At 36.7% G+C, this 13402-nt stretch overlaps 1 protein-coding gene across 6 annotated transcripts in view; it reads right to left on the bottom strand.

Moving 5' to 3' along the window:
- The window catches only part of KIAA0825 (KIAA0825 ortholog), a 472583-nt gene that overhangs the window by 86440 nt on the left and 372741 nt on the right, over nt 1–13402 (bottom strand). Inside the window, exon 21 of one of the 6 annotated variants that reach the window (XM_054556442.2) lies at nt 891–5541. The exons of the other annotated variants lie outside the window; for them this stretch is intronic. Coding sequence (XP_054412417.2) covers nt 5424–5541 — 118 coding nt within the window. The 3' untranslated portion in view covers nt 891–5423. Of the gene's footprint in view, nt 1–890; nt 5542–13402 lie in introns of those variants that run through there. 6 annotated transcript variants of the gene reach the window in all.

Here is a 13402-nt window from a genome sequence, read left to right on the forward strand (position 1 = left end):
ACTTAGATAGACTGGAAATTTCCATCTCACATTCCCAGAACATTATCTCAAATTTCTCCTCAATGTAAATCAGGTTCCCAGAACTTCAACATTAAAAAGAAATGTACTAATTGGCCCAGTCACAATTTACTTTTGCTAAATCTCATTTGCTTTGTATATAATCCCAAGGTTACTTCATAGAAGCACTGCTTGAAATAAGGCAGTGTTTTTATTACCAGTAGATTGTTTTACTTTATCTCTCTCTCCTTCTTCCTTTTTAAAGCAAATAACTCACTTATATGGAAAGGGAGCATTCTACAAAATTTTGCATGGCCTAAAAGTGTTTTGAAAGTTTTAATTTTTTTCTAGAATTAATTCTTTGCTACACTAGAAACTAATTTGATTGACAGGTGTGTATAATGAACTTGCTTCCAAATTCCAGATGTCATTTCCCACTCTTGAGGAACATTTCAAAGTATACGGTTGCCATTTCAGATTCAACTTGTCCCCATCTAAACATTCTCTCTCTCTGGTTCCCTTTTTCGAAAATCCCAATTAGTTACTAAATCCTGCAGTCTGCCTCTATAATATCTCTTCTGTTATTCTCCTTTCCATTACCACTATCAGCATGCTTTCATTCCACGCTGATTCATTTGGATATTCATGAATGCACCCGCTCACTTATTCAACAATTCTTTGAGCACCTAACATGAGTGGTCTCTCTGCCTGTAGTCCTTCTAACATTCTTCCCACCCCAGACCTCAGCCCTCATTCTGAAATGCCCTCCACCCATCCTACCCATTTTTAAATATCAGTTCAAATGACATCTCCTTGTACATTTTTCTTTCCTTCCTTCCTACCTTCCTTCCTTCCTTCCTTTTTTCCTTCCTTCTTCCTTTCCTTTTCCTTTCCTCTCCTTTTTTTTTTTTTTTTTTTTTTTCTTTTTTCTTCTTGCTCTGTTGCCCAGGCTGGAGTGCAGTGCTGCCATCTCGGCTCACTGCAACCTCTGCCTCCAGGGTTCAAGTGATTCTCCTGCCTCAGCCACCCAAGTAGCTGAGATTACAGGCGCCTGCCACCATGCCTGGCTAATTTTTGTATTTTTAGTAGAGATTAGGTTTTGCTATGTTGTCTGGTCTCAAACTCCTGGCCTCAAGTGATTCACCTGCCTTGACCTCTCAAAGTGCTGGGATTACAGGTGTGAGCCACCTGCTTGGCCCCTTGTACATTTTTCTTATTATCTCACTCATATGGAATTTTTTAGTTCTTCAAGTCTGTTGAACATTTTTCTGTTTCCTTTATCATAACTTGGTAGAAATCTTGTCTCTGACACTTACTAGCTGTGTGGCTGTGGGCAAGTTACAGAAACAACGGAAGCCTCAGTTTCTCCTCTTAAGACCTGAGATATTATCACCCCATGGGTTGTGAGTGTTAAATGAGCTAATGCATGTAAAATACTTAGAACAATGCCTGGCACACAGTGAATGATCATCAGATTCTTGCTTGTTATATTAATGCACACAGTAGGACTTGGAAACATATGTTTTAACCTTTGTGGGTTGAGAGGTAACAACTGTAATTGCCTTTGGTAAAGGGGCTTAAAACTATACTTATGATCCTCGGTGGCAGGCCTTGCAGGGTATAACATCCTGGGCTGAACAGTCTGGAGCCATGCTGTTTGGCTTCATATCCTGGCCTTTACCATTTGCTAGCTTTGTTTAAGTGGGAAGTAAGGCAGTTGAAAGTTTCTATACCTTATAGGTAGTTGTTAAGATTAACTGAAAGTAAAATGCTTAGCAGAGTGCCTGGCCCATAGCAAGACCTCCGTAAGTGTAGCTGTCATTACACTAGAAGAGTTCCAAAATGTTCCTTGATCTAATTTTATGTGGTGAAAAAGGACTAGTTAAATGAATGCACAATTCCCTGAATTACTGTCACATCTCCTAGGTCCATAAAATCTTAAAGAGAGTGTTTCAAAGAGGTTACACTCATTTTCTGGCCTTGTGTCTTCCCTCATACTCATCCCTCCCTTCCCTGCCCCACACATCTAGGAACATCCTCCCTGTTTACATCCATCTTTGTGAGTTTAAGAAACTTGTCCCTACCTCAGGCTTTCTGACTAACCTAGCCCTCAAAGATTTATCATCTAAATGCCTGAAGCATTTAGTGGTTTTTACCACAAAATTGAGCTCTTAATTATAAATTGTCTTGCAGTGTTTCCTCTGTGTTTGATTTGCCTCTCCAGAGATATTTCACTATCTTTCTGCTTCCTACCTCTCTTTTTTCAGGAATCCACAAAGCTCTCTGGATAATTTTCCTGGCCTGTCATGGTGACCATGCCACTTGTCCTCCAGGTATTAGCACAGGGTTCTGGTTGCAGCCAGGCTTCTGGGCTTGATTGTCTTTAACCTAACCATTAGAAGAAGGTCTTGCAGCATGAGATAGGCCCTTGCTATTCACCAAGTCTGTGTTTGTGCACCGGGAAGAATTTTCCTTCTTCGTAAACTATATTTCTACTACCTCTTAGAATAAACCATATCTTTATTGTACAGACAGCCTTACCTGATTGAAGCAGAATTATGTTGTGTGAGAAAATCATGGACTTGGAAGTATTCAAGTTTTGGGTTTGAATCTTGGTTTTTTGTGGGGAGGGAACAGGGTCTTGCTCTGTCATCCAGGCTGGAGTGCAGTGCCATGATCATAGCTCACTGTAGCCTTGAACTCCTGGGCTCAAGTGATTCTCTCACCTCAGCTTTCTGGCTAGCTGGGACTACAGGTGTGCACCACCATGCCTGGCTAACTTAAAAAAATTTTTTTCTTGGAGACAGGGTCTCAGTATGTTGCCCAGGCTGGTCCTGAACTCCTTGTCTCAAGCAATCCTCCCATCTCAGCCTCCCACATGGCTTGGATTACATGAATCTTGGTTTTGTCACTTACTGTGACCTTTGGCAAGTCACTTTTCTGAGTTTTGTTCAGGTATAAAAATATCAATACCTAGCTCACAGAGCAGACATGTGGATTATGTGAGATAAATAACATAAAGTGCTTGACGAATAGTAGGGAGTAAACTTTAGGTACCTTTCCCCTCTAATTAATATGAAATCATATTAATAACATCAACAGTTTATCCATATTCTTTATGGTATCCATTGACACAATTATGATTACTCTATAGTTTTACATTTACATGGGGGTACATATGCTTCCATTTAACATTCCTCTTCAAATAATTGTCTGAGTAAAGTATATACTGGATCTTAATATTTGTAAACACAACTAAGTGCTTTGCTATGCAACCTAGCAAATCCAGAATCTAAAACTTACTAGTTGTTCAAAGTTGATAGGTATTGAAAATTATCTTTTACATGAAATACTGGTATCTTATCTTCTTCACATTTGAGGAAATTGGAGGCCAAAGGCTAAAATGTCCCTTGGTTAAAGGCACCCTGAGACAGCAACACCAACCTCTCCTCTTACTCCTCCTCAGCCTACTCAACGTGAAGATGACAAGGATGAAGACCTTTATGATGATCCACTTCCACTCAGTGAAGAGTCAATATTAATATATTTTCTCTTCCTTATGATTCTCTTTGTAACAGTTTTTCTCCAGCTTACTCTATTGTAAGAAAACAGTACGTAATATATAACATATAAAAAAAAAAAAAAAAAAAAAAGATAAAATGCAGGGGAGTGGAGCTACCATGCCCATGGCTTACCTTCCAATATTTGAATTCTAAATATGTATGTCAAGATAGTGAGGCAGTGTTTCACAAGACAGCTCACGAAACTTCCCTCTACAGCAGTCTCAATTATCATGCCAAAATGAGTCACATAACAGAATTTACCTCCAAATTTTTAATAAATCCCTCAGTGAACAGTTGTTCTGGTTGTGTATATCCAGACTTTGGTTGAGAAATGAGAGATGAATGGTTTAAAACTGAAGCCTGCTTATAAGCAGAATTTCTGAGTAGAGAAATCACAATAAAATATCTAATTCCTAGGTTCAAATGAGCAGCCTGTTTGAACCTACTTGCTTGCTTTCTCTCCTCTTTACCCCTTTCTCCTTTTCTTTTTTTATTTCCTTCTTAGCAGTCTGAATTGACCAAGTTCTAGGCCATTTATTGACAAGTCTGTTCCTAGCTACCAACACTTTCATCTTGTCAGAGGACAATCTAACCTCTTGAGTCGGAGTTAGCATGTGGGGGTCAAATTACCTCTATAAGCATGATACAAAGACAGGAAATTCAAAACTTAATATGACTGATATATGACTAAAATGACATATGATGGTAGAGACAGTTCTACCCTCATGGAATCACCTTTGAGTATAAAAGAGGTCTTGAGAAACCACAATTCTTACCATTGGCTTGGTGGGTGAGCGGCGAGGAGGCAGGAGATACTTTACTGTTTCCTCTTTAAACTCTTAATAGAAGGCTGTTGAGAGGTCCCGATTCAGCAACTTCCTAAGTTACTCAGTCCTTTAAAAAGTTTAAGTGTGATCTCAATTCTGCATAACACAGATCTATAATCTGTCTTCAATTTGGAAAGCCTAATCTTTAGAGAAACTGAGAGAATAATATCACAATAATGGTATCTCAGTTCGACAATGAGATTTTCTCCCATACAGATTAAAAACAGACCCTGGGAACAATCTTCAAGAACATTTTATTGTTTTGATGAGACAACAAAATATGAGGTTATCATAATAACAGTGAGCTACCTTTTCTTCTTCTGGCAGGAGGAGGTAAAGCAAAATATTTTCCAAAGTGGCAAAGTGAACAAGAGCTTCTCTTTGTCCCGTGTGTATAGTGTCCAGTTTCAGAAGTGGAATTCCCAGAGCAATGGTTTCTACAGCATGTTGTGAAGGAAGTTGATGATATAGCTTTTGTCTGAGAGTATTAGTACTGACAAGCTTATGATGGGGAACCAGGTCTCCTCCACTCCTTCTCCCTACTCTCTTTAATTTACCACACCGTAACCGGATAGGGCGCATGTGTGCCTTGGGGGAGTGGGTGGGTCAGGTGGGGTGGCACACACTGAACAAGCAGAGAAGATTCCACAGGAATCCTCTCAAAGGTGAAAACTGTTACATATGCATTACCTTGTTTAGTTTTATAGTAATTATCCCCTTTGTTTATAGAATATTCTAGTAGAACTTTGCCATTATGGTGATCACTCCATAGCTATAATGCATACATAGAGCAGATATGAGTTATGTCCCATAATTCTCTTGTCTGTTCAGTGTGCTAGGTATCGATATTTTTATATCTTAATGAAACTGAGTCTCAGAGAGGTTCAGCAAATTGCCCAAAGTCATTACAGTTAGTAAGTAGCAAAACCAAGATCCAAACCCAGAACTTTATGACTGCAAAGTCCATGCTCCTTCCACACAGTGTCAGGCTGCCTCAGTTGGTAAGGTTGATTGTGAAACAAAGATGTGTTTTATTTTAAGAAGTGAAAGATATACAGTTTGGAAGGAAAGTGGAAGGAATTTGGTCGTTTCTCTTCTCTCCTCTCTTTATTGTCCTTACCTTCTTCATTCTCTTCATCTTCACTTTTGCCATTCTGAGAATAAATAAGAAAGTTCATTCTTGCAGTAGAAAATGGTGGCAAAATATGCAGCTGCCTACTTAAAGAAATATGGAGGAAGCTCCTTGCCATTCACTTGCCATAGCAGCTGAAATTCCCACTATTAGAGAGTTGCTTCTTTGGGAACTTTGTGTACTTTGTCTCTAAAAGTTATCTTTGAATGTGGTAGTTTATGATGTTATTGACACCTTTTCCCAGGATTTTTGTGCCCAATGTAATCATCACAGAACATACTACTTTTGACTGGTAATGAATGAGCATAAAATGTTTAAACAAGCCCATTGTAGACAAAGAACAGAGCAAGTTCTTTGGGAAAGAAAATCTGAAAGGTGTTAGAATTCAGGAAGGAAGATCCTGGCATGCTGCTCTGTGGAAAGTCATCTTAATTTTATTTGCATCGACCCAGGGGAAATGAGGCATGTGCAGACCTTAAAATAGGTTTAATTTCAGCTTAGATGTCAGGAAGATGTCAGGAAACCTTTCCTGACTCCGTGACACCAGGTTGTGAGTCCTTGCCCTGAGCTTTTATAAATATCTGCACTTCCCTTTATCCAGTATGTATTTTGCTGTCATTGTCTGTCCAACTCCATCACTAGAAAATAAGTTCCTTGAGACCATTCATTCACTCGAAGAATATTTCCAGTGCCAGTGTAAAGTTCAGAAGAAAATACAGATTAAAATATCCCAAATAGTTGAATCTTTTTTACTTTTAACTTGGAGGTCCTTTTTAGCATGGGAAAAAGTCAAACACACTCTTCTATTAATACTATAGGATTGTAGAGTTGAGTAAATAATGTGTAGTCATCTTTCAGTAGAAGGCAATGGAGATTTACCAGGAAAATATAAGGGGTGGGGGGTAATAAATATATTTTAAAATTTTCAAGGGAAGGCTAAAACTTCTTAGGAGTTTTTCATTTTTGCTAGGTTACTAAGAATGGAATTCATGATCTCACTACTGAGTCAAAAAATGTATAGATAGGTGTGTGGTTCAAAGTGTGAAAGATTTAAGGAAAAGCAAAGAAAGGAAAGTGCAAGAAATGGAATGTGCAAGTAGAATAATCATAAATGAATGGGATTTTAGGGTATTGCTGAAATGCAAAAGAGTATCAGATAAGAAGCTACTTGACAATGATTACTTAGAACCAGCAACCTTTCCAAAGATACATTAAGAAGCAAACAACAAAAGCCTCTCATTCAGAAGAATTTTTTTGAGAAGTTGCCAGCTCATTACCTGTCTGGAATGACAAAATCTCCTCTTTGTCCTGATCAGTGAAATTGTGTCCTGATTTGACACAATTAAACCTCTGCTGGCCAGATTCTGTCACGGGACCCCATAATTCATTGTACTTAGTAATCACTTGGCAAATTATCATGGTCATCAACACAAATGGAAATAGATTTGCCTAGAGGAAAGGTCACCAGTGAATAATAGCCTGTAGACCAAAGCTCTGTAACCTGTTGCAAGTCTGAGCTACTGCTTGGCCTTGGGTCATTCACATAGTAATTCCTGGCAACTCATCTCTTGCTGTAATACAGAACATAGTAGAAAGTGGATGTCAGTCCATAGACCCCATTATTGGTGAGGTGGGTTGGGGGAGGGAGGAGAAGTTGCTGACTGGCAGAAAGGCCTTGCTGCAATGTGGATTTACCTCTAAGGAAACCAACCCATCAGCATGAACCTGACAGCAGTGTGCACTGTGGTGCTCTAATGAACAACCCTGAACTACTTTTTTTCCCCTCTCTGTTAAGTAATCCTGCAGGGATTACAAAGATGCTTCTAAGATTTCTATTTTACTTCCTTAAATAAACCTGCAATTTCAGCCTGCTATGAACCGTTGAAATTGCCATTTTCTAGGTAACAAAGGGTTGCATATAGGCAATTTTACATGATTCAACCTAATTGTTAAATGGTCATGCAGATTTGGTGCTATAATATAACTGTGGGAGGAAAGAAAGAATGAAAATGTGAACACCAAATATCTTATTTTTTTTTTCCTAAGGAAGCCCGATCGGGTTAAAAGAGAAGGCAAATTCCTTTTAGCTGCAATTATTATTTGTGGAATATCTAATCACATGATGCTGTGAAGTGCACACAATACACAGAAGACACCAACATTACCTTTGAGGAATTTATCATCTGTATGTGAGGATTTGGGTAAATATAGAACAAAAACAGTGTTTCCATTTTCCCACCTAGTAGACAAAAATGGCTGTATTGTAAAGTGCACCTAATCTCTCACAAAGTATACTGATGCCAGTGCCAGCCCTATATACCCAGAAATATCACCACTGGCCTTATTTTGCTGCCTGCTACAATCCCCTTCCACCCCACTATATTCTAGATATATTAGCCTTCTTTTCTGGACTGATCATGTAATTTGCAAGACCAATGTTTGGCCTCTTGTTAAAAATTTAAGAATTTCATGATGGTGACATCAGAGCATTAAACTGGAGCCCCTTAAGCATGGGGGCATGTGTAACACCCAGGTTGCATGCCCATGAAGCCGGTTTTGCTTCTTTCTGTTTCTCACATATACCAAATTCATTCCCACCCCAGGGCTCTGATACCTGCTGTTCTCTCTGTTTGGAATGCTCTTCTCATGGCTAAGGTCTCAGCTCAAATGCTTCTTCCTCAGAAAGGCCTTCCTTTACAACTCTGTTTAAAGAAGGCTTTTTTTTTTTTTTTGTCACTCTATGTGACATCATATTATTTTGCTTTTTTCCCCAATATTTTGCTCTGCTGGGGTTTTTTTTTGCTAATTTATTTATAGACTTATATAAGTTATCTATTTCCCCTCCATTAAAATGTAAATTCCACAAGAGGAGGACTTTATCTTGTTCACTCTGTCTTGTTCAGATGGCTCCTAAAACAGTACTTGGTATGAGTGGATGTCCAGTAAATATGTTTTTGATGAATAAATGAACAAACTAGATTATTTACAAGATATTTCTAATTTATAAAAAGTCTTCACTGGTCTTCAGGTTTTTATGTTTTCCAGTTGACTCAGCTAATATACACACATGCACACCAACACACAAATGAACCAATGACTGAAGTTCAAAACTTTAGCCAATCCAATCCATCAGAAATGGAACCCTCATTCGGCTGTGATTACTAAGTGATTTATCTTTAGAAATCATACTACATTTTAAAGATCAACCAGCTTTTAAACTTAATTCTACTATGGCTCTCATAACTCAACAATTTTAAAGTAAAAGTCCAAAGTTGGCATATATTAAAATGTTGATTGAAAATATCTTGTAAAATAATTTCTAAGAAAATATGGTAAATGTTTTCATTGCAACTATGCCTATTGTTAAGAACAGAATATAATTATTAAGACATTATTACATGCTATGAGAAAACTGAATGCAGCTATAATCTTCCACAAAGTTAATATTCACTTTAGAGTAGTTATATAACAAAAAAGTCAAAATAATTATACAAGGGCACAAAAACTAGTACTTTGACACCCTGGCAGAAATTGCTATCATGAAATAACCTTGGTTGAATTAACTGGACACTCATGTTAGATTACAAAGCCTCCTGCAACATACTAATTTAATTGTATCTTTTGAATTTAAGAGTCAAAGATAATGGCCCCCTAAAACTTGACTTTGCTTTTCATGGCTCAACTGGTTCTGGCTAGAGAGTTGGCACTGCATGCAAATCATCTTTTTTGGTGGTTTCATACTTTATAGCTACAATTAGAAATTAACAAAACAAGTTATAAGCACTGACTGTTGAAGACATTTCTACATATCCAATGAGATATGCAATGCAAACTAAATAGAAGAACATTTGCAATTTAAAATGTAATTCTCCATAATGAAAATGTAAAGCAGTCGTTCTGTTTTATTCAGCATGGCAGGTTAGGAATCCCCGTGAAGCTACACTGAAGCAAAGAGTAGATTAATAATTTAATTTGGTTCAGAAGTGTGCAATGGGGCACCACAACCTTTTATTCCGTAACCAGCTGCTGACCCTAATATGGACGAACCAATTAGACATCTCTATTTCATTGTTGGGTGACCCATCTAAAACTCACCAGGAATTTTCATTTTCAACAACACTCAACAGTCTGAAAGAATCCTAGTTATCCCCCTGGTGGAGATGGTTGATTTGATAGAAGCACACAAAGGAGTTCAGCAAACAGGGGAAAAAACTGCAAGATCATTTTAGACTATGTTCTGTAAAAGAACATCTTAATATAATGAGCCTTTTTTCAGTCTCCATTGGCAGAACATCAGCCCTCTCAGATAACCCCACACAAAGCAAATACTATTCGTCTGAAGTTACATTTGCTCCTTGTTATCACAACTTATGCCACTTAATTCATTATTCAACGAATTCACTTTCTTGTTTATTAGATGCAAGGTAGCCGCTTATCCCTAAAGGCCATGTATGCAAAAGACTGCTTGTAATCCTGTCACTTCAAACCTCTGTAGACTTTTACATTGCTTCAGGAATTAAGAGGAAAGAAGCAAACAATTTAGATTTATTCCTGATGATATTAAATCTGTACATGATGAAAGAAATAAGAAAGAAATGCTAACCTGAAATTTGTTGATTTGGAGAGTGGCTTCAGATGCTATCTTTACATGTAAAAGTTAGTAATTCACTTGCTTCTCATATTGAACACCTTGAAACATTCTTCTTACATTAAAGAGGAATAAATAAAATGCATTTTTTTTGTATAGGTTGTTTGCAAAAAAGAAATAATGTAATACAGTGCACCAACTATATTTCAAAGATGCAGGCCAACTCGACATTTCATGTGCTGAAAACAGGTATTAAATATACTTTATAATCTGATATCTGATATGTTATTGCATTTGGGTACCACTCTCTAAGTATATTTAATGTTGGAATAAAAACTAAATTGAAAAGTTTTTTCATTATGGATATTTTAAGATTCCTTTTGGTTGTCATTAACAAGACATGATAAATATATTCTGTATAATATAAAGCAATATGACTATTTGAACTCTTCACACAACATAGTATAATGGTCACAGATATTTCAATTTGATTCAGTAATCTTATGCTATTAAAATCATTAAAATGTAAATGAATTACTGAATTAAACACACTTTCACTGTACTCTTAGCACAATTAATATTGTATAAAATTATCTGCATAATTATACACAGTATGTTTACATAAAACAGCCAGGAAAGAGCTACAAATCAGAGGCTGAGTGTAAAATATTTTAAGCTGTGTGCTGAAGTCTTCTAAATATGGAAATCTAAGTGGTTGTTTTAGTATTGGTGCTTTATGTAACTGCAGACTGTTCTAAATTTCATGCTTTACTTATTTAAATGCTAAATAACTCTATACCTATTTTTAAAATTCTCATAAATATATATACATGTACATATATGTGTGTGTGTGTATATATATATAGAGAGAGAGAGAGAGAGTGAGTGTATTTTAAACCTGTGGGCATTATTCACAAAACTAAAAGGAAATTATTTTCTTCAATTAATTTACATTATGAGTTAACTATTTGAAATTTAGCATTAGTTCATCAACAAAAGCCACAATGAGCATTTTAGTGCAGCATAGGATATACAGATATGCCTAGGACAAAAGACTCAACATCTCCAGAAAACAGGAACCATTTACAGGGAATCTCCTTTTATGAATAGAATTGTGACTAATAAAATAATGTTACAAAATTACCTGCAACTATTCTAAGGAAAGAAATACTCTTGAATGCTCACATACCTAGCAACTGTGGATATTATTGTAATTATTGCCATTCTTCACAAGCATCACTCATATTACTATAGTGATGAACAGACTGATTCACCTGAATAATTAACCTTTACTACAGCATAACTACCTTCAGTACAGATTAACGTTTTCTATTCAGCTGAAGACATAAACCTACATGGGAAATCACACTTATTAAAAATGCTGTAAAAATCAATTGTTTCCTACCACTCTGAGGAATTAGTATCAACAATTAATTTGTGCAGTATTTTTAAAAGCTTGTATTCATCTGTCTGTGCCCATTAAACAAAAACAGAATAGAGCAAAATGAAATTAACAAAGAATGCTAATAAAATACAACTTTTCTGTTGATACCTTAGATATATAACTTTATTCATTATTGTACAACTCTTGGTTTTTTACATGTGGGAGATTTAAAAAGTCACCCAGTGATTTTTATAGTGCAACCGTATGCTAGATAAAGATATTTAAGCTGTCAGTATAAACTGCTTCTGTTTTCATTTTGCATTTAATTTCAATGCCAGACTCAAGGCATAAATTTTTCATCACCTGCAATGCTATGAATAAAAGATTAAAAAAGGAACTGAGAAGAAATTCTAACACATGCGGTGCATGCAGCACATTGTGCAGACGCAGTATTCATAACTAGATGTTTAATTTCCATCTTTTTTCACATCAGGAACATTATTATTTGGGTTAATACATCATGGAGCTAATTTCCAGTATTTTAGCTTTGCAGAATTCAAGTTTACCTAGTTTGAGCCAAATAGGCCATTCATTCCGCTTGAAATCTGAAGCATACGCCCTAAGATTTACATGCTACTTTGTTAGCACTGCAGGGTTCTATTACTCTCATATTTCTAGAAAGGGAATATTTCAACATCATATATTTTTGTTTGGTTCCATGAAATAGCATGTACATTAACCTTGCCTCAAAGTTCAAAGAACTAAGAATTACTGAAATGGTCCCGCCTAATATCAGTTCCTCATTAAGGCTTGCTTCATGCTCTCTGCCGAAAGATATCATCAATCCCAAGAGGTAAAGTTATGAGCTCAGTGTTAAGGCATTTTTTATTTAGTACTTAGGACTGTTTTCTGTAGCAGAATGCATCTTCATTGTCACTTTATTAGCCTCCGCAGGACTCACAGACTAGAACAATTTCTAATTCTTGCCAATAGACTCTCAGTGAGCAAGAGATGCGTAAGAGCCGTTCCTAATCTCATCAGGAGGGCCTTGGGTTTATTAGCCTTGCCATTCTGAAACTTCACTTTCTCAGGGCAGTCAAGAGCCTGCTGAGGACTACAGGCCTATTGGGGACAGCAAGAGTTATTCCCTTGGAGATTAGTGGCTTCTAATAATGTCTAGCTTATTGTCTTTGGCTCTAATTACTCAAACTAATTTTTATGGTTATTGAAATTAAATATATGGAAAGCTTTGGAAAAAAGTAAACCAAACCATATTTTGATACATTATTATCAACGTAGTATCCAATTAGCTCAGTTGGTTAGCAGATAGTGCTAATGAGACCTAGGTCATTGGTCCAATTCCACAGGGGCCAGTTAGCTTTACTTTGTTCTGTGGTCACAGACGGATACCTCATCCTATCCAGCTGTCTTAAGTGCTATTGGTCACCAAAATAACCAAATGAGAGAGCATGGATGGATTAGTGTAAATCCACCTCTACAAGTAGGCTCTAGAGGGCATCAGCATCATTTTTTGTGACAATTGTACAAAAATGACGTGTTTAAAATGAGACTTTTTGATTTTTTTGCTTATTGTTTATGACTGTAAAGCAAATAATTTATATCTTCAAAACATTTAATGGGTTTTAATGAGCTAGACTTCGTAACATCTCTATGATATTGACAAGTTTAATTAAGCTTACTTTACAGATGAAAAAGCTCAAAACTGAGAGGTTAAGTCACTTGTCTGAGGTATGTCAGGGGTATTTCTCAGATTAGAATCCTGGTCTTCTGTATCTCATTCCATTGCGGTACCCATGAGAGTGCTCTGCATCTATGGAAACAGCCTGAAGTCACAGTAATATGCCACTATATTATCACATTATTTTTCATTATGCTAGAAGACACAGCTTA

The sequence above is a fragment of the Pongo abelii genome, chromosome 4 (genome assembly GCF_028885655.2).
Source record: "Pongo abelii isolate AG06213 chromosome 4, NHGRI_mPonAbe1-v2.0_pri, whole genome shotgun sequence".
In the NCBI taxonomy this organism is placed as follows: Eukaryota; Metazoa; Chordata; class Mammalia; order Primates; family Hominidae; genus Pongo; species Pongo abelii.